Source organism: Lonchura striata, chromosome 12, assembly GCF_050655825.1.
Source record: "Lonchura striata isolate lonStrDom1 chromosome 12, ASM5065582v1, whole genome shotgun sequence".
Lineage (NCBI taxonomy): Eukaryota > Metazoa > Chordata > Aves > Passeriformes > Estrildidae > Lonchura > Lonchura striata.
Window position 1 is genome coordinate 14,217,213 of NC_140714.1, and position 23,988 is coordinate 14,241,200.

A 23,988-nucleotide genomic window follows, 5' to 3' on the forward strand; every position below is an offset into this window, starting at 1 on the left:
CGATCTCTTCTAGGAAGTGGAGATACTCCTAATCCGTTTACTTTCCTTCATAATACCAGAACACACACAAACAAGTAAACTAAGAGATCAGAGACTGAAAATGCAATTTTCTTAAGACAATGGACAGTTTGCCCCATAGAAACTGGTCAAAGGATTTTGCCAGTCTTGCAGAGGAACAAGATTAAAAATGATGAGGAACTCACACAGGAGGTTTATACAAGGCTCAAATAAATACAAGCTCATTTTGGAAAGGACGCAAACCCTCATTTAAAACAAGAAAACCCCAATTTTAGTAAGCATGAATAAACTTCACAAGTCTGCTACAAGATCCCACACATCTCAAATGTTTTGTATAAAACTACTGGGCCTGCTGGTCTGCTGACCTCACTAACTTCAAGAATTGCTGTAGCTTCTGTCACATTAAAAAACCTAACATCTCTGCAGCCAGTGATGTTTGTTCAAGACCATGAACTTATCTAAATGTAATACACAGCATGTTGTAAGAGAAGGCAGAAAACATGGCATGTATGGCAAAATGAATAGATCATATTCAAATATACACACTTTTATAGGTTAAAGGTGACCTGCAAATCAATTTGTGAAACTTTTATCAACAAACAATACATGTTATGTAATATGCCCCATTAGCCAGGCTAAGAGAACAGGGGTATCTAGTTTATCCACCAGAATATTTTCCTTCTTAGTTCCTCAGAACTAAGAAGAAACACTAAGAGTAGTGCCCTTGAAATGGGCTGTGGAGTTTGTTTTTATGTGGTACTTACCTGAGCCCTTGTAGGCCGGCTCCAAGCTCCAGCAGAATCCCTGGTGATGGGACATCACCAGCAGGGTGCATGTGTGGGGTTACATTGGAGTGGGAGCTGGAGGTCCTAGTGGGCCTGGGCTTCCCAGGACCTGAGGAAAAGAAACAGCAAGTGTTTGGGTTGTGTGCTGAATGCTCTGCTCTGTTTAGCCTGGGCAATGAGAGCATTCAGCACAAACACTGAACTACTGTCATCAAATTGATTTGCAGACCACCTTTACAGGAGAGATTTCTGATCATTTGCCACAGACTTCGCTGTCCTTCCACAGAACAACATGCTTGGAGAGAACCATTTCCAACTGTGAGAAGTGGGATATGCTCCCACCATTCTCTGGCTGCACTGCCCCTGCACGTCATGTCAGTGATCTCGTTTCAACCCTCTCCACTTCTGCATCTCAGCTCTTCTCCAACAAATATTACCACAATATTGCTCCAGGACTACCTGACAGTTCTAAACCTGTCAAGATGAGAATGAGATGAGTGCAAAGCCTTGTGAAAGAACAGGCTTGGAGAATTTCCAAAATTTCCAAATTCTCCTTCCCTTTCAGTGGAGAAGAAAATGTAGTTTTGTCCTCTTGTGTAAAAGGTGACAGGTTCATTTTGGCATACATTTCAAAGTTACTTAAATTCACCTAAATATCAAGAAGCCCAGTGGTATTTGCATTTATTCTTTTTGAGGTTTTACTATCAGAGAGATCAACAGGTAAGAAAATAAACCAGAGAACTGATGAACCAAAAACTGAGCAGCTCAGAGGAAAAACGTATCTTAGACATCCAGGGCACATCTTCATTTTCCATACTGCAAAACATTCAGCTTAAGTTGCAAGTGGAGTGCAATTCTTGCCCCCTTCCTCACTCCTCTGGATTCAGTATTTCCACCACTTTACTGGCACATTAAAATTCACAATACACATCTCAAGATGTCCAAGATGCCTTGCAAAAATTTAATGTGTCTTCTCTCATAACCCTAGGGTGAAAACCAGAGAAAAACTCAACAGTTTTTCCCACCACAAAAATAACCTGTAAAAGACAGCAGCTCAATATTCCATAACTCCCACATGTATTTCCACATTTCCCAATTTTCACCAACAGCATTTTCTGGACTACAATACCTACGTCTGCAGACCATGTCCTCTGTTAAGCAAATGCTCAGAAAAGCCAAGGCCCATTCCAGCTGCTCTATTCCTGCTGCAATGTGTTGTAAGAGTTCCTGCTCACTGACATTTCCAACCCAAGCATTTCAGGGAAATCCATGATCTGCTCAGTAACAGACCAACAGAGGCACAAATCAAAAGCTGATTAACAGATATTGGTGTCAAAAGCAAGACATCAGTACAAAAGTACTGACTTTAATTTTTTTTTAAGTCACAGCCCTGGTAGAGCACAGATCTCCTGCAGTGTTAGGAGCTTTTGAATTTTGAATTGAGATGTGTGTTGCCAGCTGGCCAGTGTAAAATACAGTAAGATCAGAGGTCTGGCAAAGCACAGGGGTATTGTTGTCACAGGCAGGCCTGGCTACTGCTCTCAGCAAAGCAAATCTACAGAAACACTGCAAGAGACTGACATTCATAGTTAAATTTTTCAATCCTGAAACAACTGAATATCATGCTAAGAAAGATACAGAAGACAAGAATTGCCAGTTTACATTACAAGCAGATCCTACAGCTTCAGAACCACTGAAACCACTGATTTCTGTTACAGGACAGCCAAAAAGGTGATCACAGGTGGGAGAATTGAGCAAGGTCGTGTTTAAAGGGGGACAATGAGAGCAAGGAACACAGGAACAATTGGATGGCAGCTGCACATGAACTCAGAGCCCTGGGGCTTTGTACTGCCCTATCACGACCCACTCATTCTTTGGATTCTCAGAGTCCAGCAAATAACCACAGATGATTACTAAAACAACCTTGGTTTGCTTCTGCCAGTGGAAGAGAGGAGTGCTTTTCAGGTGAGGAAACTCTTACACCTTTATAAGAATTATTTAAATGGAAGAAAACCGTCTTCAGTTTATCACAGCTTCTCTCAGAATACACTCAGTGTGGAAGGAATCACAGGAAGAAATCAGGAAGAAAAAAGAAAAGGCCTGTGAGCCTACCCCAACTCAAAGACTAGGCAACAAAATCCTTCAGAAAAAGACTTCAAAAATCAACAGGACCCACTGAGCCATCCGTAATTTCAAAATGTAAGTTTGGGAAATGCACACAAGTTTTGGGAAAATATACATGAGAAATATCTGCTTCTGAATATGCTGTACTGATTTAATTCTGTTTTGCATAGTTTTTCCCTTTGTTTTCTAACCAATGAAAGAAACTTAGCATCAAACTGTAATTACTTAAAACAAGGAGTGAGATATACACATTACAGTTTTCCCACAGGGAAATCTTGCTGCTGGACATTACTGGGAAATAAGAGCATATGATGAGTATATAAAAGGGACAGGATCAATAAAACATTACTTAGGAAAGAGTTCAAGCACATGAGACAGCGAATATCATGAAGTGAGTATCATTTAAATACAAGAGATACTTTGATTCTAGAAAACATCTTTTACTAGAATAAAAAAAAATAATTGATGGTACTCAGTTATACCCCAGGTTGCATTATATGTCAACTTGAAGCACATCTACATTAACATTTAGTACCTAAGAACATAACCTGCTAAAGGTGCCAGGACTACCAATTTGTTTTTCACACCTGATAGCTGACATAGCACTCACTTGGCTTTACGGCACTAAGCCCAACACCCTGAAATGATGCAGCTTCCCTATTTGATTTATAAATAAGTAATGCTATTAAAAACCCCATCTGTTCTGTAACTTCTATCTTCCTAGACTCAAAGCTGGTATATTTTATAGTCTTACGACACAAGGCCATTAAGTGATTCAAACAAATGTTAGGAAAAATTCAAGTTTTTACAACATGGTAGGCAAGCAGCTTCCAGAAGGATTCTTCCTTTCTTAAAAAGCAATTGCTATCTTTTCAACCCAAAACACCAGAAAGTGTTCTTAAGAGTTTCTTTTGTGGTAATATTCAGTATAAATGTAGTGCAAACAAATGTTTTATGAGTTAGCATGGTTTATTGAGTCTTTTTTAGGTTATTTACTTCAATTGTGAATTTTGGGTGAAAACACTGACTGTAAAACCCTACACTGCTGTATTTTCTAATAATAGGCATCTGTTCCCCTTCATTAAGTCATACAATGACAGTTTTCTTTCAGGAATAGGAGAGAGCTGCATCACTCTGTGTAACCAGTTATACACCCCACAGCTCCATCACCAGTACAGCAGCACCTTTTCCAAGCTGAACATTTCATGTACTATGCAGGCATACAGAGCATCCTCCAAGTCATAAGAAGCAATCTTTTCCTGTCACTCCTCTAAAGAATTTGCCTTAATTTAAGAAGAAAAAAATGCTTTTTACTGAAAAACTCTTCTGCATTGACTTTGGAGAAATAAAATATTTCTCAACATTTCATGTGGAAACAGGCTTGTTCTTTAACGGTGGAAGGTTTTGAAAGACCTATTCTTTTAAAGTATTTTTATTCTTTTTTTTAATAAACAGTAAGATATTTGCCTGTAATCTAAGAAGTTGCATCAATCAAACTCTTGAAGTTATTGGCAGCAGCAATCTGAACAAACGACCACCACATACCACATTCCCCAGCCACACATTACACAGCACCTGCAGGAGGGCAGAAACCTGACCTGCCAAGTCATTGCCCATCACTTCTGACAGAAACACAACAGCCTGAGCAGGACTTGACAAGTTCCTCTTTAACTGTAAAACCATCCTTTCTGGAAGAAGCAGAAGGCAGAGGTACATCCATAACTAAAAGTACATTCCCTAATGGAAAACAGGTTTTGAAGATGGCAGGACAGAAATATAATAGATGGAAACAAAGTAGAATTCAAGAACCTACTCTAACCATTTATTGAATGATCTTAGAACACCTAACAGCAGACTTTTTATAACCAGACAAGTCAGGTAGATTGTCCACACTAGAAGTAATTATGCATTTGCCTTTAAAAAACTTTCCTCTTTAGGAACAAGTGTTTCTCTGCTGGTTTTTTGAGACAAGACTTCCTTTCAATAAAAGAATGCTAGTTTTTAGCTGTAGTTAGAATATTACTTTACATATCTTTTTCCTGGCAGCATTACCCATTAAAAGGACTTCCTATGAACAGCTTTTTCCTAATTCTTGCCCTGGTGCCTGGCTTCTTGCTCTTGCCCCTCAGTGCTGAAAAGATCTTGGAGGGTGTACATGGAAAAACAGGATTTGCAAAACTTCCTCCTGCTACCTCTCCTCTTCCTTAGAAGGCTATTTTTAACCCAGGTCAGTTCACTCACTGTGAGTCACAGCAGCACCTCATTTACAGTTACCCTGCACATAAAAGGAAGTGGCAATTGCAAAGGAAAATACACTTGGAGCTGCAGTTCAGCCAATGCTTGCCCCACACCCCAGAGCAGACCTGATTCAGACATAGCTGTTTTCTGTGGAGGAACTTCCAACACGTTATGCCTGTATGAAAGCAGGGATTTTTTTGCAATTACCACTGTAATGTCATGTTTCTTGTTTTTAAAATGTTTTACTTGCTGTAGAAACAGACAGACTTACAAACTAACACTCTACAAACAGATTTCACAGACGCCAAACATCCTTCCCAGAGATCCCAACTGGTCACACAATTGAAGACAACTTTTACAAAACTCCTTCATGACATCTCAGCAATAAGGTCACAACTGACAGCACGACAAAAGAGCATCAGTATGCCACAGCATCCCACCCCGTGAAAGGTTCACATAGCACCAGAGGATGTCAGTGCAGGTCTCCACACAGACCCAATAATTTAATGGCAGCAACATTCTTGCATATTTCAGCTGCAATAGAGGAACACGGCTTTTGCTCTCCTCATCAGATTTCAGAGGTGACTGGAAGTATCTCACCCACCACACACATGTAGAACATCAAGCACGATGAAACCCTCAGCTCTGCCCTCACAACAATAGTTTAGATACAAACAGTGTTAAACACCAGTCAAGAGTCTATAAAAACCCCCAGTCACGGTGCTCTAACAACTGTGATGGATTTTGGAGAGGCAGAGTACAACACCTTTGACTTTGTACTATCCTAGTAACAGCGCAAAAGCTTTTGGCTGATTTGGAAAACATAAGGACAACAAGCTTGAGCAAAATGAAAAATGTCAGCAAGAGCAAAACTGTAATCCAGATATAATTATGTCCTAAAGAGGCTTGTAGGAAGTTCTAAACTGCATAACACAGACCAGATTAAAAGTTCATTATCACCCAAGGGCCATGTCCTCCTGTGTTAGAAGAATACCAGCTGAACACTGCATATATTGACCTGCTGTGTCATGCAAAAGATCTACAAGAAGGCTTAGGTTTTGTAGGGAGCAGGAATTGGGTTTTAGAACCTGAAACCAAAGCATATGTTTGGCAGTATTCTTCACACGTGGCATTTTCCCAGGCTACTCACACAAAGATGTCGTCTTTTGGCAAGATATTATTTAAACCTTCATCCATTTGGAAGATTTTGTGGAATCTGTGATTATACACGTCTGTCACCACCATCTAGGACAGCAAGTGAGATTTGCTAAGTGATTATAGTAAAAGCTTACATAAATTTAGGCAAATTACCTTTAAATTCAAGTAACAGCTTATTCCAATTCTCTATCACAATTGTCAGCATGCCAACATCAGCTGTACTTTACTTTTCTGTCCCTTATCTTAAACCTCTCTTTGCAATGAGACTATCAGAATAAATACAGACTGTTTCATGCATCTTTTTAATCTTACAAGCAAAGAACAGCATTTTAACTTATTACAGTTTTGTCACTAACCCATTATGTTCAGCTTATCACCCATATAAAAGCTAGGCCACGAAAATGCTCTAAGAACAAACATTTATCAAAATTACTGTCTGCATTTATCCTTACATTTTCTGCAGGAACACCAGAGAGTTTGGAAAGTGATTCACACAGATCCGAGATGGCCCCCATCATTGGCACCACAACCCGGTACTAGGAACAAAGATAATGTTATACTTACACCAGGCAAAAGAAACCCATGAAAGGCAGAGAGCAAGAAAATGGAAATAAAACCTTTAAACTCTTAAATCTTTATTTTTCAGGAGTTCTGCTAAATTTAAGGTCATAACCATACACTTGAAGGTCTTCTGGATCTCAGCTTTACCTCACTATGCAGTGATTTGGAGGGAATGAAAGCTGTGAACAGCTTTCTGCTGTGATCAGGCTCAGCAGTAGTAAAACCCAGGAAAAAACATAATCACCAAGCACAGCAGCTTGCTCAGAACATAAAATTGTTGTTTTTTTCTGTGATAAAAAACATCTTAGAGTCATTCTCTTCAATGCTGCTAAAGGTCAAGCCGAAAATCTTGACAGACATGGAAATACTGCCAATCAGTTCCTCCAAAACTGCATCAGGACATCCAGTCATTCTCCTTGGGTGCCCCAGCTTGTGCTTCTGTGACATGTGGCAAGCACAAGGCTACTTTAGGGATGTGTGTATCCATTTGAAAATAAAGTGGGGGTCAAATTTAAAACAAGTCTATTGAGGAGGCTGAAAAAGCAAACATGTAGTTTTTTTTGTTGTTGTTGTTGTTGTTGTTTTTTTTGTTTGTTTTTTTTTCTCCCAAGAGGAATTTTCAATTATGTTTGAAATTCAGAAGCCTAACCCATTTATAATCACAGAACCATAGAATATGCTGAGTTGGAAGGGACCCACAAGGATCATCAAAGCCCAACTCCTGGCCCTGCACAGGACACCCCAACAATCCCACGAAGTGCCTGAGAGCATTGCCCAAACATTCCTTGAACATTGAGAGGCTTAGTACTGTGATCACTCCCCCGGCGAGCGTTCCAGTGCTCAACCACCCTCTGGGTGAAAAATCTTTTCCTGATATCGAACCTAAAACTCCCCTGACTTGGCTTCAGACCCTTCCCCTGGGTCCTGTCACTGGTCTCAAAAGTGAACAGGGAACCTGCCTTTTCCTTATGTGAGGATGCTGAAGACCACAAGGTCTCTCCCCTCAGTCTCCTCTTCCCAGGCTGAACAAACCCAATGATATCATAAGGCTTCCCCCTCCAGACCCTTCACCATGCTCATGGCTCTCTTTGGACAGTCTCTAATGATCTATGTATTTTTTGTATTGTAATGACCTAAACTGCCCCCAGCTTTTGAGGTGAGGCTGCCCCAGTGCAGAGCAGAGGACAGTCCCCTCCTTTGACAGGCTGTGCACCCCAGGGCACAATGTAAGTTACATCTTAACATTTTATAAGCACATTGCCGTTTTCAGGGAGCAGCACAACACACAGGTCAGCTCACCACAGAAAGCCACTTCCAGCTGACCATGACCTTAGCTTCATGAGCCAAGATTTTATGAAGTCACTTGATTTCACATCCCAGATTTTTCATCACAAAACCCATAGTACCTCACTCAAAGGTGGACATCAATATCCTTTAGATTACTTTAAGAGTCTCAATTTTAAAATCTAATAGAACTTGGATGACTTAAAAGAAATTTGTGTCTTCAACATGCCTCACCTGGACAGGTCTGCGCTGTGGGTCTGCATATACCAGGGTAACTTCCATGAGACGATCCCTCCTCAAGGGCAGTGGGAGAGTTAAGTAACAGAAGGGATCAAAGGTCACAGAAACTTTAGAGCATTTGGGACAAACAAGGGTAGACTTGAAAAGACCATGAAAAATATCCACAATGATGGAATCATTCCTCAGCCTATGATTCTCCCATGCCTCTTTTGCCACTTCCTATAAAAACAATTTAAAAAAATATGTATTAGAAGTTATTTTGTGCAAAGATATCTACAGTGGGTTGAGCACCAGGACCAAAGAAAACTTGGAAAATTGATACTGATAGGTCCACTTCATAGGGAAGGGGCACCATCAGTATGTGTATGTCCAGCATAACACACTGGTATTTCTTCTCAGTGAAATTAGGGCCTAGCATCAAGTCCACTTTCATCTATCTGTTCTAGCTGAGTTTGATCAGGTGTTCCTTGGTGCACACAATGTTAGAAGCACAAATGGAGCTGAGGGGACAGTGACAGGGTCACATGTTGATCTTCAGGACAACCAGGTATGCTCCACTCTCCAGAAGGAATGGAGTGCTGCCTGTTGCTTTGGAAAGGCAACTGCAGTTACAGCTTTCAAGAAAAAAGCACAGTTTTTTTGGTCTTGGAAAACGATGGCCATATTTCAGAAAGACAGTCTAAAAGGAGACAAATTACAATTCCCTGAAGACCTTCACAAAACAACTTATAAACTCCTTACCAAAGGGCATCTGGCATTTGTCTATTCACGGCAATCACAGGCTGCTCTTAGCATGAGACTTTTAGTCTCAGGAAGAAAACTGAAAACAAGAAACTTATTGGGCCTCTGTCAGGTCAACCTCATAAGATAATTACTTTTCTCTATTTAGGTAGAGTGCCACAAGGCATGACACGGCTGTCCTGTGCCAGGGACACTGCTCTGTAGGAAGGATGTTTGTGTGGCCTGCGAGCAGGAGGGCCAGGAGGAGTCCCAGAACCCAACCAAATGCCCTGGGAAGCAGCACCTGCCCTATCCTTAAGTAAAGGGCACTGTACCGAATCAGGTCTGCCATTGGCATCCTTCAGCTCCAAGTAGGGCTTCTTCTTCACTCTGTTCAAATCCTCATGCAAGCCATCTAGTAGGAAAGCCAAGAGCTCCTGGGAATCCTGCTGCTGGTATCCTGAGAACTGAGGAGCAAATCGCCCAACCTGTGTCTGAAACACAAAGGCAGGAGTGAGGGGATACAAAACACTCAGGCTGTGGCTTCAGCACAGGTCAGCTCGCTGCAACCTTCTGCTGGCAGCAGGCCACGGTGAGCTGGATGCTAATGCACGGAAAGGTGCCAGAACAATCCCCCCAGCTACTTTCAGTGTGAGAAGCAGCTCCTCACACTGAAGCAATGAGAACATTACACCAATAAACAAAGTTATAGACAAGGGGGTGCATTTTGATCTTCACTTTATGATTTAAATGTTTAGATTTGTAATGCACACCTTTTCTCACTGACCAAAGTTCACAGCTGGCAATTCATACGACCTTGCCTAGTTTTGCAGCAAAGACCATTCTGATTCATCTGTACATAGCCCTCAGGCTGGGAGGTCATTTACTAAGTAACATTAAAGAGCAGTAGCAACTCTGAGGAAAGACACTGGGAAATTCCTCCCTGTACCCCAAAAAGCATTCACAAACAATGAAACACTGAAGCAATTCTGTCCTTAGCCTTCATAACATCAAACTATGTGGCAGGCACACTAGCTTTCACTGTTTCTTCTGTCCCAGAGCTGTGCTACAGGAACATGACACACTTACTTTAAACATACGTGGGGCCACATGAGACTGTCTCCCAGACCACATCTGTTTAATGAGATCTGCATAGGCTTCTGCGATTTCTCCCCTCATCCCCAGTGGGTTGTTCTGATTTATTTCAGCTTCATATTTATCTTCCAGGAAGTAGTCAGTCAAAGGAGGAGTATTGCTCAGGCACTGAGAACGTATTAAGAAAATTAATTTACTGCATGGGACAATGGACTTGTGTGACAATGAAACAACAAAACCAACTTTGACAACAGAACATGCACCAAGTTAACAAAACTGGTGAGACTTGAGAGACTGTTTAGTAAAACAAAGAAAAAATTAATCTGCATTTGAAAGACTGATATCTAGAAAATTAAAGCATAATGGTAAATACAAGAAAGAAAATAACTGGTCCTTGACATAACTAGTTTGCATGATAAACTAAAATTGAAGTATGTTTAAGTTACTTGAGTAATAAAAAATTTTAAAGTTGATTCTTAACTAAGTCCAAGAAAACAGAGTAGCTAAAGGTTACCATGAGACATCTGAAAATAAAGTCATGCTGAACAAAAAGCAGGGCAGCCCAAGTTTATTGTGGTGTCCTGAATACCACATGCATAATGCATTAGTTATTTTAAGACTTGTTCCAGATTTCAAAGCCATCACACAAGTGACTGAAGTAATTTCACAGCACTAGTACCACACTAGAAGTTTGCCCATTCCTTAAATCGAAGACTGTACAATTTGTCTCATATTTTGTTTGAACTTCTTAGCAAAAAAAATGCAGGTTTTTGCATTCTTTAAAATGAACAAAATAATCCTAAGAAATTAAGTTCAAAATTAAAGAAATAATTATTAGCTTTGCATCACTGTTTCAACCTTAACATCTTGCACAATGAACCTGAATCCTTCCTGTGGATTTTCATGTTCTTAATTTTTCAAGAATCCTTAACATAGGCCCAGAACTGCATGCAGTGACTGCATGCAGTCATTTGTGCAGCCCACACAAGTCAAAAGATCCTCCACGTCAGCCCATTTTTGGCAGGGCACAGCACTGGGACCTTATGTTAGTCAAGCACCTGTTCAGTACAACTTCCCCTGGCCACTTCAAATGCCACATATTTCAGATTCAGTCCCTAATACTGTAATATGTTTTACAGTACTAATGAGCTAAACATAAGCCAAACTAAACATGATTTTTTGGTCTGCTTATTTTTGAGGTGTACTCTCCCCATGAAATCACATTAAATATTCTTTTTTTTTTCCCCCACAGATTTTAATTCACAATATTTATGAGACTGATCTTTTATTTAATTCTGATCAGGACTCTCTCTAATTCTTACCTGTAATGCAGAATTCATGAAGCAGGTGTTTCCAAGGTTACTGAGTCCACAGAGTCCAGGTTGTGTGAGGGAAGCACTGTCCCTGCAGTTGTAAGAGTTACAGACAAACCCAGAACCTCTGGGAAAAAAGGCAGTACAAGTACAGTGAACTCCACGGTGAGTTTGCTGAGTCTCAATAATACTTAAAAGTCACATCAAATACAAGTCAGAAAACTGATTACTGAATTTTTTTAACTGTTTCTGCTGCTTCATAGGGGCTAAAGCTGAACACCAGGAATGTGAAATGTACACGCTAACTTTGGAAACATTAATGCTTACAAAGTCTATTATTTATTTATGGCTCATAACACATCCATTTCCTCAGTCTGTAAGCAAACACACTATCCTAATGCAGCAAGAGTATATAATACACTTTAAGAAATAATAAGGGAATTATGATCTGTACCTGGAAAGGCTTCTACCACAATGGCAGATAGACAAAAGAATATAAACCCTTTCCTTATGCTGAGTCACCTCAAAAAACAGGCAATGCTCTGGCAGTTAGTAAGATCTGGAACATGCACTACTTATGCAAGCAAGGAACAGCAGAAGGCAGTGGTTTCAAAAAGCAAAGTTTGCTAAACAAGTACACAAGAGTAGTAGAACTCCTCTAGGGCACCATCACACTCCTTTTCTATACAGACATGGATGCATGGGATCATTCACAAAAAGGGTGACAAAACAAAAAGAACATTCCTGCTCTTACCCCCTGCCCAGGTGGGAGCTGTTCAGTCCATAGGAGTTACTGCTATCACCATTAGTAATGACAGAAGTGGCAGACACTGAGGAATAAGAACTTGCTGATGATTTTGAAGAGGTAGTAAAGTTTCTACTAATTGCAGTGCTTGATCTGGGAGAAAGGAAAAAGAAGCAGAAACAGTGCTACTACTTGCTTTATGCCCAGCCCCACCTCCCACAAAACTCCAAGGACTTGCTGAGCTACAGTTAATTACCCCACACAGAATTTACTGCTTTAATCTGTTTGATCACATTGCCAAACAATTGTCTGGAACAGAAACATCAGGAAAAAAGTACCAGAAGTAGGAGCAACAATGATTGCTTAAAGGCAAATCTGAGTCCCAGACAGAAATAAGTAGCAATTCGGCGTGAGAGGGAAGCAAGCTTTAATTTTATGAGCAAACCACCTTGAAATAAGCAAGCAAACCCCCCACACACACCTTAAGACCACAGAACACCCTACCTACATTAAAAAGTGACCAGGTCAGTCCTTCCCTACCTGAAACTCAGACCATCTATTTAAACACAACATTAATCAGGAAGAAGATAATCAACAAGGCACTAAAATTTAACAGCGTCCTGTCATACAGAGTTTCATTAAAAAAAGGCAAAACCACAAGACAGTACTAATCTTGACACTAATTAAGTTCTCTATAGTAAGAATTGACTGGGATTTGGTCTAATCTCTCCGTCTCTGCCCAAATAAACACAAAAAAAACCAAAAGTAAAAAGGTGCAAGACACCAAGAGCCACAAAACAGTGGATACTAACCCCAAAACAGAGCAGAGAACCAGCAGAGAATAGGGCTCTCAAGCTTCAGCTTGTCCATTTAATCTTTTTTATTACGGCCCTTGTTTTCAAATGATACAAACTAAAAATGCATATTCATAGCTCAGATGGTACTAAAAAAATGTTCTGGAAAACCTCTGTGGGGAAAAACACTATACAACAATGAACAAGCCAATGAAGCCCATGACAAGGCAGAACAGCTGGACATCATCAACAGTTCGGAAATATAACGGCAGTAAAATAAATACAGAAGTACACAAGTTACAGGAGGAGCTTCCAGATGAAACTGGAAACTGTGTTTGGAAAGCCCCAAACACAGTCAAAACCTGAAGCACCCTAAAATCTTCACCAGCCAGCACAAGAACAACAAGAGTAAGAACAACAACAACAACAAAAAAAAAAAAAAAAGGAAAGTATCCTAGAAAGAATGAGATCTACCAGAATAATTGAGAGAACCACTTCTGGAACAATACACAACATTCTGTTACATAACTTCAAGATTACCTGGACGCCAAAGTAATATCAGTGGGAAAGCAGAAGGTCTATACAACAATTATCAGACTCATGCTCATATGCGTGGGTTTCAAGGGTCAAGAATAAAACAATTTAGGTAACAACAGCATGTAAATCCATTAAGAACACATTTTAAGTGTGAAGTAGTGAATGATCTAGAAGCAAAGGGGATCAATCTAGAAAATGTTAAGACCTGAGAACTAAGCATCTCTGCTTCACACATTTGATCTCCCAGAGCAAGAGCAGAGAAGCTCAGAAAATCACATTAAGAAAATCTATTGCTGAAAAAGGAAAATGAGAACAACCTCCTAAGGGATTTCAAGGTTTCCGACAGAAGCATAGAGACAGGGTTTCATCAAGAGTCACATGGCAACTAAAGAGTTCCAAGTACTTCAACTGCATCCTACACAAAAAAAAAAAAAAAAAAAAAAAAAAAAAAAAGCTAAGTATTACAAAGGAATATAAAAAACAGATCAGAAAGCAAAGGTAAGACACAAGTCACAGAGTAGGGAAAATCTACCCACAAAGTCATCCAGAATCCTGAGCAAGTTCCAGCTAGAAAATTGGGAAGGTTCATGTAAGTAGCAAAACAAGAGAGGTTAAGAGCTTTCCATGGGAGATTAAAAGAACAGAAACCAAATATATTTGGGAAGATAAAGAATTCCACATACTCCTACATTTTAGAAATTACTCATCTCTTTGTAACTACTGAAGAAAGCATTTCCTAAGGACAGCTGCTCCTCCTCATTTCATAAGATGCTCACAAAGGCAGCCACTGATTCCAGGTGAAGGGCACAGAGAGCAGCTAAGAAAAAAACATTTTGTCTGAAAGCTTCCTACTTTAAGCCTGGAAAGCCATTGTTAATGACCCCACAGTACTGCAAGCTCTCAGGACTGCCTCATTTGCACACAGTGACAACAGAAGACCTGGATGCCAAATATTTATCCCCAATGCCACAAGAAGGGTTTCTGTGGAATGTGCAAACTTTGACTGGTCAAAGGCAGCTGCCCCCTCTATTGCCATCTCTCACAGTATGTGACTTCTGCTCCCTCAGAAATGGAGGCTCCCAAGACCTTGCTCTGAAGTAAGAGAACACAGTTATTTCATCTTTGAAATTTGTGACTTGGAACCTTCCAAAATGTTCTGGCTTACTCAGTGGATTACCACTGAAACACAACTTCATCTTCACAACACTGAAGCACACTGTCCCCATCTGCAGGTAAAGACAGCTGTTTTCTCTTGCTACAACAACTATCAAAGACCAATACAAATGACAAGTGAGGAGAAATCTGGAGATTTACAGGACAAAGAGGATAAAATCAAATCACTCTAAGCCCAATGGTTGTTAAGTAGAAAAAATACTCGTAAACTAAACAACTTGAAAAAAATATTGTAAAAGACTTTCAACTGGTAGAAAGCTGAGGCCACCTTCAGAGCACAGAGTAGAGTCAGTCCTCCTCCTTCACACAACCAATAATAAAATAGTAATTTTGTGACAAAAAGCCTTTGTCAGAGCCAGATTACCTAGGATTTTGTTCAATTGACAAAGCAGAGGCGGTAATGGATGCTCATTTAGGATGTTCTAACATGCAAAAACCTCCATAACTTATGTTACATCCTCAGGGCTCTTCTGCAAGCCTAGCATCTGCTGCAAACTCAAGCACTTCAAAGTCAGGGAATAAAGATCTGCACACAAAATATTTAGCCCAGTTGCTGAAGGGGTCCTCTGAAATCACACAGTGCCATGAGTAAACAGAAGAGCTGGAAGAGGAAACAGCAGGAAAATTCTAGCTCCAACCAAAGAACCAGAAGGTATTTTACTGCTGCATATTGCAAAGGGAGACAGATAGCTACCAGGTAGACACTAAATACAACTTCACTTCAGTTTTCAAGTACAATACCTGATGGAAAATGTGTTATTTTTCACGAACTAACACAACTTCTTTTTGCCTTTGCTAAGGAAATTATATCCAGGATGAAAAGAAAAAGTGTGCTAGGGCTGAAATGGAATTCGGCTAGTTCAGGACTTTATTTTTAGAGTCCTGTAAGTAACAATTTAAGAATACTAAATTCGACAGAGTCATTGATATAATATCCCTTCAGAAACAAAGTACGCCTCTAATTTTGAAATTCTATAATCCATTCTCTCTTCTACAACTTTGTCTAGAAGTAGAAGCGGTTTCAAACTACAGTAAGAAGAAAGTATTTTATTCTTTAGATATCAGCAAACTAACAAACAGCAGTGGCCAAGCATAGGCTGAGAATATACCACACGAGAACTGCTGTGGAGTTTAAGAGCATTTTTCCTGTAAAATGTCAGCCAGATTGATGGCTGAGGAAACACAAGGACAGCTGCCAAACCTGTGGAAAAGCTATTTCCTCTGGTAGGGTGCCCGTGCCTCTGACAAGCAGCAAATGGTGGGGAAAAATCCTGATGACACAGAACCACCCAGCCCATGGTCACTTTGCACACTCTGGGTAGGAAGGATATGAACTCCCAGCTCGCCAGAACCTCTTTTGGCACTTGGACAGTGATGCAGGTGCTCACCATTTCTCTATCAACAGCAGAGAGCTCTACATCCTGTTTGGTTGATGTCATCAAAACTCTAAATTCAGAAAAAACTCCCTCATAAGCTTACAATAATAAACTGATGCAGCCCAGAGAAAAAAAAGCTCCAAATATTAAGTTCCCCAGGTATTTTCTGGAGCTGAGAAATAGAACACTGAAGCAAAATTTTGCCTGAGATAGGATGAAGCACAAGACAAAGCACAAAAGAACATATAATCCTTGTATAACTTAATACACTTCTTTCAGCTACCATTATCAGCATCAAGTCAATGTCACAAGTTTCATGCTATAATAAGTAAATATTTTATAACCATTAGAGGTTAAATCAAAGCCTTTATATATCAAACTAGCTGCTGACAAAGGACTACCTCAGAATGCTACACAGCTCTTTTTTAGCTTTGCTTCATGTAGAAACAAAAGGTTATGATCTGGTCTTGCACAGCTGCCTCTCCCATACTGACTGTCAACCAGGTACATGATATGAATGTTTAAGTTGCTTTTCACATGACAATCCTACTGAAAGTTCACTGTAGTAGGTATGATCTCTCAAAGTACCATTTCAAATCAGGTTTCACTGGTCTATCTAATCCACTCCTAAAGTTTAACACTGGTGTATCTTGATTTCAAATGAGATCACTTGGCATCAAGTTCTGTAAGTGAACTGTATTGCACAGAAAAGCATTTTCTTTATCAGTATAAAGTCTGATGGCCCCTGGGATTGAACTAATTAGGCATCAGACAGGGAAGGCATCAAATTCTACTTTCTGCAGCAGGACTTGATATGAGCAGTACGTTATTGCAAGCAACTTCCCTTTTACACCATTCACTCTATACACATAATATTTCACCAAGCCCTGCAATTAGCCATTTCTTCTCTAAATCAGACAGCACTGAGAGAATCTGTGTCACTTCTACAGGCTTCTGTAATTGTCTCCTGGGGATGGGGTGTTGGTCAGCTATTTCTACACCCTTTTTAAGGGGGAACTATCAGAACTCTGAGCATTCACTCCTGGCAGGTTTGGGAACACACTCTAAGATCTTTTCAGTTCTACAACGGCAAAGGAAAGATTATTTGTTTCACTATGCAGAGGTGGCTTTTAAAGCAGACTAGTTCAATGCAAATAGCACTTTTGCCTCCTAAGCACTATAAAACCCTAAGCTATTTAATACTTATACAACCTGTTTGAAACAGGCTTTAAAACACAGACACACTCTTGCTAAAAAAAGAAATCAGCAGCAGAACCACTGAAAAATATTTATATTTGAGATTTTCTCTCCTTCAAAATAACCAAAACAAAGCAAGCCACAACAGCCAGTAATAACCGGGCTTTCACAGAGAACATGTGGTCACTAAAGCCTAGCAAACAAGCTGCACAAAATAACAGAAACCTTTAGAACATGCTTGCTTACTTTGCCAGGCAATGCTGTCCAGGCCACGTGCCATCTTCATTTTTCACTTCTATTAAAACAACCTGAAAGAGAGTGCAGGTAATAAAGGTAACTGCAAGTCTGTTACACATTTTACAAAAGCATTAGCATATCCCGTTGTCAATGTTTGCTCAAAGTACATAAAAGCAAATGACAAAAAATACACATCAGCAAAAGCACTGCATGAAACAAAAAGGAAAAAAAAAGAGAGAGAGAGAGACAGAGAGAGAGACAGAGAGAGAGAAAAAGAGAAAGTTATGCTCCTTACCTGACCCTGATAGAGTCCTGCATCTTGCACTGTGCTATCCAGCTTGCTGAGCTGCTCATAAGTGTTGCTCATATACCTGTTCCATAGCCTGGTTTCCTTCTCAACTGGGATATTGAATAGTTTTCTCATTTCTTTCTCAATAGTAGCTGTTCAGGAAAGAGAAAACAACAAAATTCCTAAAACATGAGTGCTTTTGAAAAAACACAAAGATATTCATTCAGCAAGGAGGTACATCACTTATCTTTCAAAATCCTTCAGGTAGAAAACATATTATGGAAGTTAAAATTGCTCATATAGTTTACCTAATATTAAGTCTGAAAAAATTAAAAACTTCTGCTCTCAGTTATGCATTTACCTGTCAAACCCTAAACCAATAACATGCAGAACAGTTTGAGAACTTTCTGCCCAAAGGCCAACTTCTCTTAATCTAAAAACACAGGTTCAAGTTTTCAGTTACTACTGTCAAGTTGCCCACAAAGATGCTGTGTTGGTTTTGTATGGCCTGTTCTTTGGTAATGGGGGGGGAACAGAGGTGGCTCCTGTGGAAAGATTCCACCATGTCCAGCAGAGCCAATTCCTGATGGCTCTGAAGATGGACATGCTGTTGGCCAAGACAGGGCCAATTACAAAGGGTGGTAACATCTGTGATTACATATTTAAGAAGAAAATCAAAATAAACTGTGCACAGTTGTTTCCTAGTCAGAGAAGAGGAGGAGGTGAGAACATGTGGGAGAACGTGGCAACAAACAACATGGCAACACCAAGGTCAGTGGCACAGGAAGGGGAGGAGGTGCTGCAGGTGCTGGAGCCAAGATTCCTCTGCAGGCCATGGTGAGACCAGGGTGAAGCAGCTGTGCCCCTGCAGCCCCTGGGGATCCAAGGGGGATGCAGAGATCCACCCACAGCCCGTGGGGATCCACAGGGGATGCAGAGATCCACCCACAGCCCGTGGGGATCCACGGAGGATGCAGAGATTCACCCGTCATGCCTGGAGGAGGCTGTGACCCAGTGGAAGATCCAGTGGAGGGAGAGGGCCCTGCTTCCAGGCTGGAGCAGCCTGTCCTTGTCCTTCCCCATGGGAAGAGAGTTTCACGTCACAACAGTTCTGGGAGGACTGCTGCTCATGAGAGTGGACCCACGCCAGAGAAGTTCACAGAGAACTGTCTCCTGTGGGAGGGACCCCGTGGCCTCAAAGGGGAAGGGTTCCTCTTCTGGAGCAGTGGGAGAAAACCTCAGATAATGAACTGACCAATCCCCCACATCCTCCTGATGGGAAGGAGGGAGAGGCTGGGGGAAGAAAAGGTGTTTTTAAGGGCTTCTTTTTATTTCTCATTATCCTCCTCTGATTCTGTTAGTAATAAACACACATTATACCTCTAAGTTGAGCCTGTTTTGCCCTTGCAGTGTTTTCTCTCAGTCCTTATCTCAATTCATTAACCCTTGTTAATCTTCTTCTTTCCTCTGCCAAGATGTGACAGGGGAGGGTGAGTGAGCAGTTTTTGAGGGTGCCTGGCATTTGGCCAGTGTCATAACACAGCAGATGTTTCCTTCAGTTTAGTAATGTAGATACAGGACAGCTGACATTCAGCATTTTTACATGTGAAAAATACAGCAATGAGAGAGAGAGAGAGAGAGAGAAAAGTCAGATTTGCTCCAGTCTGGAGGTTCTGGAGGGCACAGATTATCTCCTGAGACAACCTCAGAGCACAGCTTCATCTATCAGAGAACTTACCAACAGTATCTGCCTTGCTGAAGTGGCAGCTGATGACATTGTCAGGATCGCTGCTCTCGCACAGCTTCAGCTCCAGGAGATAAACCTCAACCTTATAGTGCTTCACAAACAGCCCGTACTCCACCACCTGCACCAGGAACACAGCAACACAAAGCTGCAATACTGAACACTCCTCTGAAGCACACAGTTCTAAATACTGTGAGCCTTTTGGAGTATTGAGAGTCAAGCCATAAACTGAATACTGACTTGCTCCTAGATTCAGTCACCAGCTTGTTTAGGGGGTTTTTCTTGGTTTTTAAAATGGGAACTAACAGTGCTTTCCTTCCACAGAGCAAAGTTCCAGGTCCATCATCACAGCTGAACTGATACTGTCAGCCAACTACTCATGAAAAATACTTGATAACACAAAGCATCCTAAACAAAAATTACCTTTTGCATCTAGTCTTTGGTTAAGTTTTATAAAAGAATTAAACCAGGCTGGAATACTGGAGCAAAATCTCTTCTACCAGAAGAGAGCAAACCAAAGCATTAATTATTTTTCTGCACAGTACACAGAACCTGCCTCATTACTCTCTCCTAGCAAGAACAGAAAAGTACCTCTGAAGTTGTTTTGATGACACTGCTTTATTTCAGAGTACTTTTCAAATCAATTTTGCATTTGAGAGAATATTCCAATAGGTAGATTTACTCATGCCATTAGCTTCCAGCATATTTTTAAAAAATCTTCCATAAAACTGGACATCATTCTTCACCTACAGATCATAAAACACATTATGCCAGAAAGAAAAGCACATTGCACACACCACTTATGAGACAACTGCAATGTAACAGAAAGAGTAAAAAAGAAAACCCCACATCTCAATTCTCTCCAGAATGCTTGCCAGCTACAAAGCCTCTAAAACTGAGACCATATTTCATTGAAAAAGCTGGTAGAATCTTTAAGAGTAACAGTGAGAGGCATTTGGACAATGATCCTTATTTGCTTTAACTTTCAGTCAGACCTGAATTGGTCAGGAAGTTGGACCAGATGATTAAGTCCCTTCCAACTGAAATATTCCATTCCATACTCCATTCATGTGACACCAGATCTACACCTAACATATTACAGAAAAAACTACCCAGCTTTGGAAAGAAACAAAGAATTAAGACCTAGACTCATAGTGATAATTCCACCAAATTATGCTTCCATCTTCTGAGGATTGTTGCTTTTAGACAGTTGTATTAGATATGCAAGGTGCTTTAAAGGTAAATAATTAAAAAACACATTTGGAAAGATCTTCAGTACTTTGCTATTACAACAGAAAGTAAAGCCCCCTGTTTAAACAGCTTCTTGACGAGCAGACTTCTTTTTAAGAAAAGAAACCAAGACAAAAGTTTTCCTTTCATTTTTCAGAATAAATGTCACTAAACTTGACTTCCTGTTCTCCAGTATTCTGTAGTTAGAAACAAACAAGAGCCATGTTCAGAAATAAAAAGAACTCTTTCCAAGAAGTTCCTGATCAGATCATTGTGTCCATTAGGACAGAGGAAAGGAGTCTCTAATCACCTGCAGATGTCTTTTAAACTGCATCTGACCAGCTTCCTTGTTCTCTGCCAAAGTATAACTCATGTCATGCCACTGGACAGCAATCTCAGCACAACTCTGCTGCTAAGGAAGCACATAATAAACCTTCCCATAGGACTCTATAGATGACTGCCCAAAAATATGGTTTGAGACTGTCAAAAGAAACCTGAACAACAAATAAATCTAGTCTAATCCTCCTGTACTTGCCTCTGATCATCAAACATAGGGATGGAAGAAATATCTTATAAAACCATAAAGATGCCTGAAAATCGTTTCCCAGATCCTAGTTTTATGGATATTTTAATACATGAATTACAGCTGATGCAGCTTTAGGAAAATCTTAAAGCACTCAAGGACCACAAGTTTAAGTGCTTGACTTCTAATGCTATCTGGGGAACACCGTAACCAGATCCTGCCCACATCCTACTCAGGTGCAGCAGTGCAGCTTCTGTGTCTCACTGACCTACTGGATTTTTGCAAGAGGCTGTAACATCCCACAAACCTACTATTCTGCTATATTTTAGCATCTTCTTACATATAAAAACCCCATACAGTTACCAGGTTAACAGCAGAGACTGACAGTTTCACAACAATTCAAAATTTGAAAAATTTACTCTTAACTAGACCCAGAATAGTCTGGCACGTTAGGTCTGTAAACCAGCACAAGGTCTGAGCTCTACCCCCTTGGTCACTGCACCACTGAAAGCAGCATCAGATATCACAACAAAGAAGGCTCATGCAGTTAAGCCCAAGTGTTTCCCTGATAGCTCCCAAATCTCTTGTCAACTTTCAAATTTTCAGAGGGAGTGTGCAATGACATGCCAGGTTTCATGAAAGCAATCAGCCAGCTCACCAAGGAAAGCTCCCTCACTTGGAGAGGCACTGATCACTAGCAGTACCAGTTCTCCCTCTCAGCACAGACTTGCAATTCCTCAAGATGTTACCTGTTTCTCTAAAACCACATCTCCTTTACATGCCAGAATTGTTTTCTCCTCTCCTAGTTCCTGCTTCCATGGGAGTTCTGTCTACTGAGTCAACCTGAGGTAACCTGGTGATCCTGGGTTAACTCACCAGTCCTGAAGACATCAGAATTTCTTACAACACAGTTTATAGCCCACACTGAATGACAACGTTCCAGCACTTCCTGATTTTACTTCCCTTCTGATGCCACACTTTGCTAGGTCTTGCACACCTTGAAGTAATCCTTACTTATAACATAGTGCTGCTTAAACATAAGTGATGTTAATCCTGTACATTATAACAACACTTGGGGTAGTGATTAATTTTTTAATGAATCCCACAGACTGGGATTGCTCAATTTAGTCAGTACAATTGGCTAAAATTAAAATAAAAGCAAAAAAACTTTTACCTATACACATTCCAAAAAACCAACCAACCAAGAAAAAAACCAAAAACAAACACTTGCCAATTTCACCCTGCAGAACAGGTTATGTATTCAGAATGCATATCTGACTATGTTTATCAACCAAAATATGACTTACAGAACAAAACCATATATCCATCTCTTTATAAAGATTTTAGAATCACACAATTTTGGAAGAGAAAACAAAAATCACCTTACACTCCAGAGGAAGCCCCTAAATTCATCTGTACTCGAAGACTCATTCCGTCCTGGAAGATAAACTAGTTTGACCAACAACTTACACTTGTTCACAAAGTACAAACTATTCCATGCAATATAAAAGCACTGTATTAGTCCAAAGACTCATAACCTGAACAAGGTTCAGTGTTCTTTCCCCAAATAAACCATCAACTCAGAACCCCTGAATATTCAAGCATTTTGGCTGAAATACAGGCAAATTGTTCTTTCAGACAAGGCAAAAAGATATCACTTTATTATCTCCAAAGAGCTAGTGAGAATCCCATCTTAGCTGATATTTAGCAAAATAAATCGTTTAAGCTCAAGGGAGATCAAAAAACGAAACCAAGAGGAGAAGTTGATTCAGCCGTACTTACTTTCCTCACAATAGGCTGCTGGCCGTCTATACAGCCATACCACGCTACTAGTTTGTTCCAGGCTTCGGTGGGCACCAGCACGTAATCCAGCTCATCAATTAGGTGTTCTTTCAAACTCTGAGTTTGTGGATCTAAAAAGGAGACAGACGGCAGAGAGCAGGGCATCAAACATCACCTTTTCCTCTCCAGACTCACACACGCACTGCCAGGAACCAAGGAACGCCAGCGCTCCAAGGGAGGCAGAGCCCGGCCAGTCCCCCCGCGTTCGGGGCGGCGCGGCCGCCTGTCCCCTGCAGCGCCCGAAACCGAAAGCAGCGCGGGGAAGTTCCGCGGCCGAGCCGGGCCCGGCCCGTTGCCCGAGCACTCACCGCCGAACAGGCCCGAGTTGTCGATGGGCCCCGGGAATAGGCCAGCGTTGTCGACGGGACCCGGGAAGAGGTTGGGATCGCCGGCGCCGAACATGTCCCAGTTGTCGAAGCCCACATACTTCTTCCACTGCTTGAACCACCGGCTCTCCACCAGGTACCTGCAACACACGGCACCGCCCGGCGCGGCCCCTCAGCGGCGGCGCGGCCCGGCCCGCAGGCCCCGCCGCCCGCAGGGGAGGGGGACGGGGAGGGAGGGGAGGCGCGGGTGAGCTCACCAGGACTCGCCGGGCCGGAGGGCCGTGGCCAGGAGCGGCCCCAGCTCGGCCCGCTGCTCCGCCGGGTCCGGCCGGGCCCGCTCCCCGCCGGCCGCGGCCGCCGCCATGTCCGTGCGCGAGACCCGGCGCGGGCGGAGGTCGGAGCGCGCGCGAGCGCGCGGGCGGGCACGCGCCGGGCGAGT

At 41.3% G+C, this 23,988-nt stretch overlaps 1 protein-coding gene across 3 annotated transcripts in view; it reads right to left on the bottom strand.

Annotated features, from left to right (window-relative positions):
* USP4 (ubiquitin specific peptidase 4) overlaps window positions 1-23,962 on the bottom strand; it is a 31,682-nt gene extending 7,720 nt beyond the window's left edge. For 2 of the 3 annotated variants that reach the window (XM_085590091.1, XM_021533225.4), the window contains exons 1-13: window positions 23,807-23,962; window positions 23,532-23,689; window positions 23,164-23,294; window positions 19,623-19,749; window positions 17,891-18,036; window positions 17,605-17,666; window positions 12,291-12,434; window positions 11,546-11,663; window positions 10,218-10,391; window positions 9,464-9,622; window positions 8,403-8,627; window positions 6,776-6,859; window positions 6,316-6,410 (exon numbers count right to left, since the gene is read on the bottom strand). In XM_085590091.1, coding sequence (XP_085446217.1) covers window positions 6,316-6,410; window positions 6,776-6,859; window positions 8,403-8,627; window positions 9,464-9,622; window positions 10,218-10,391; window positions 11,546-11,663; window positions 12,291-12,434; window positions 17,605-17,666; window positions 17,891-18,036; window positions 19,623-19,749; window positions 23,164-23,294; window positions 23,532-23,689; window positions 23,807-23,913 — 1,730 coding nt within the window. In that variant the 5' untranslated portion in view covers window positions 23,914-23,962. The remainder of the gene's footprint in view (window positions 1-6,315; window positions 6,411-6,775; window positions 6,860-8,402; window positions 8,628-9,463; window positions 9,623-10,217; window positions 10,392-11,545; window positions 11,664-12,290; window positions 12,435-17,604; window positions 17,667-17,890; window positions 18,037-19,622; window positions 19,750-23,163; window positions 23,295-23,531; window positions 23,690-23,806) is intronic. The other variant, XM_077786101.2, reaches the window with a different exon arrangement.
* Window positions 23,963-23,988: the final 26 nt, after the last annotated feature.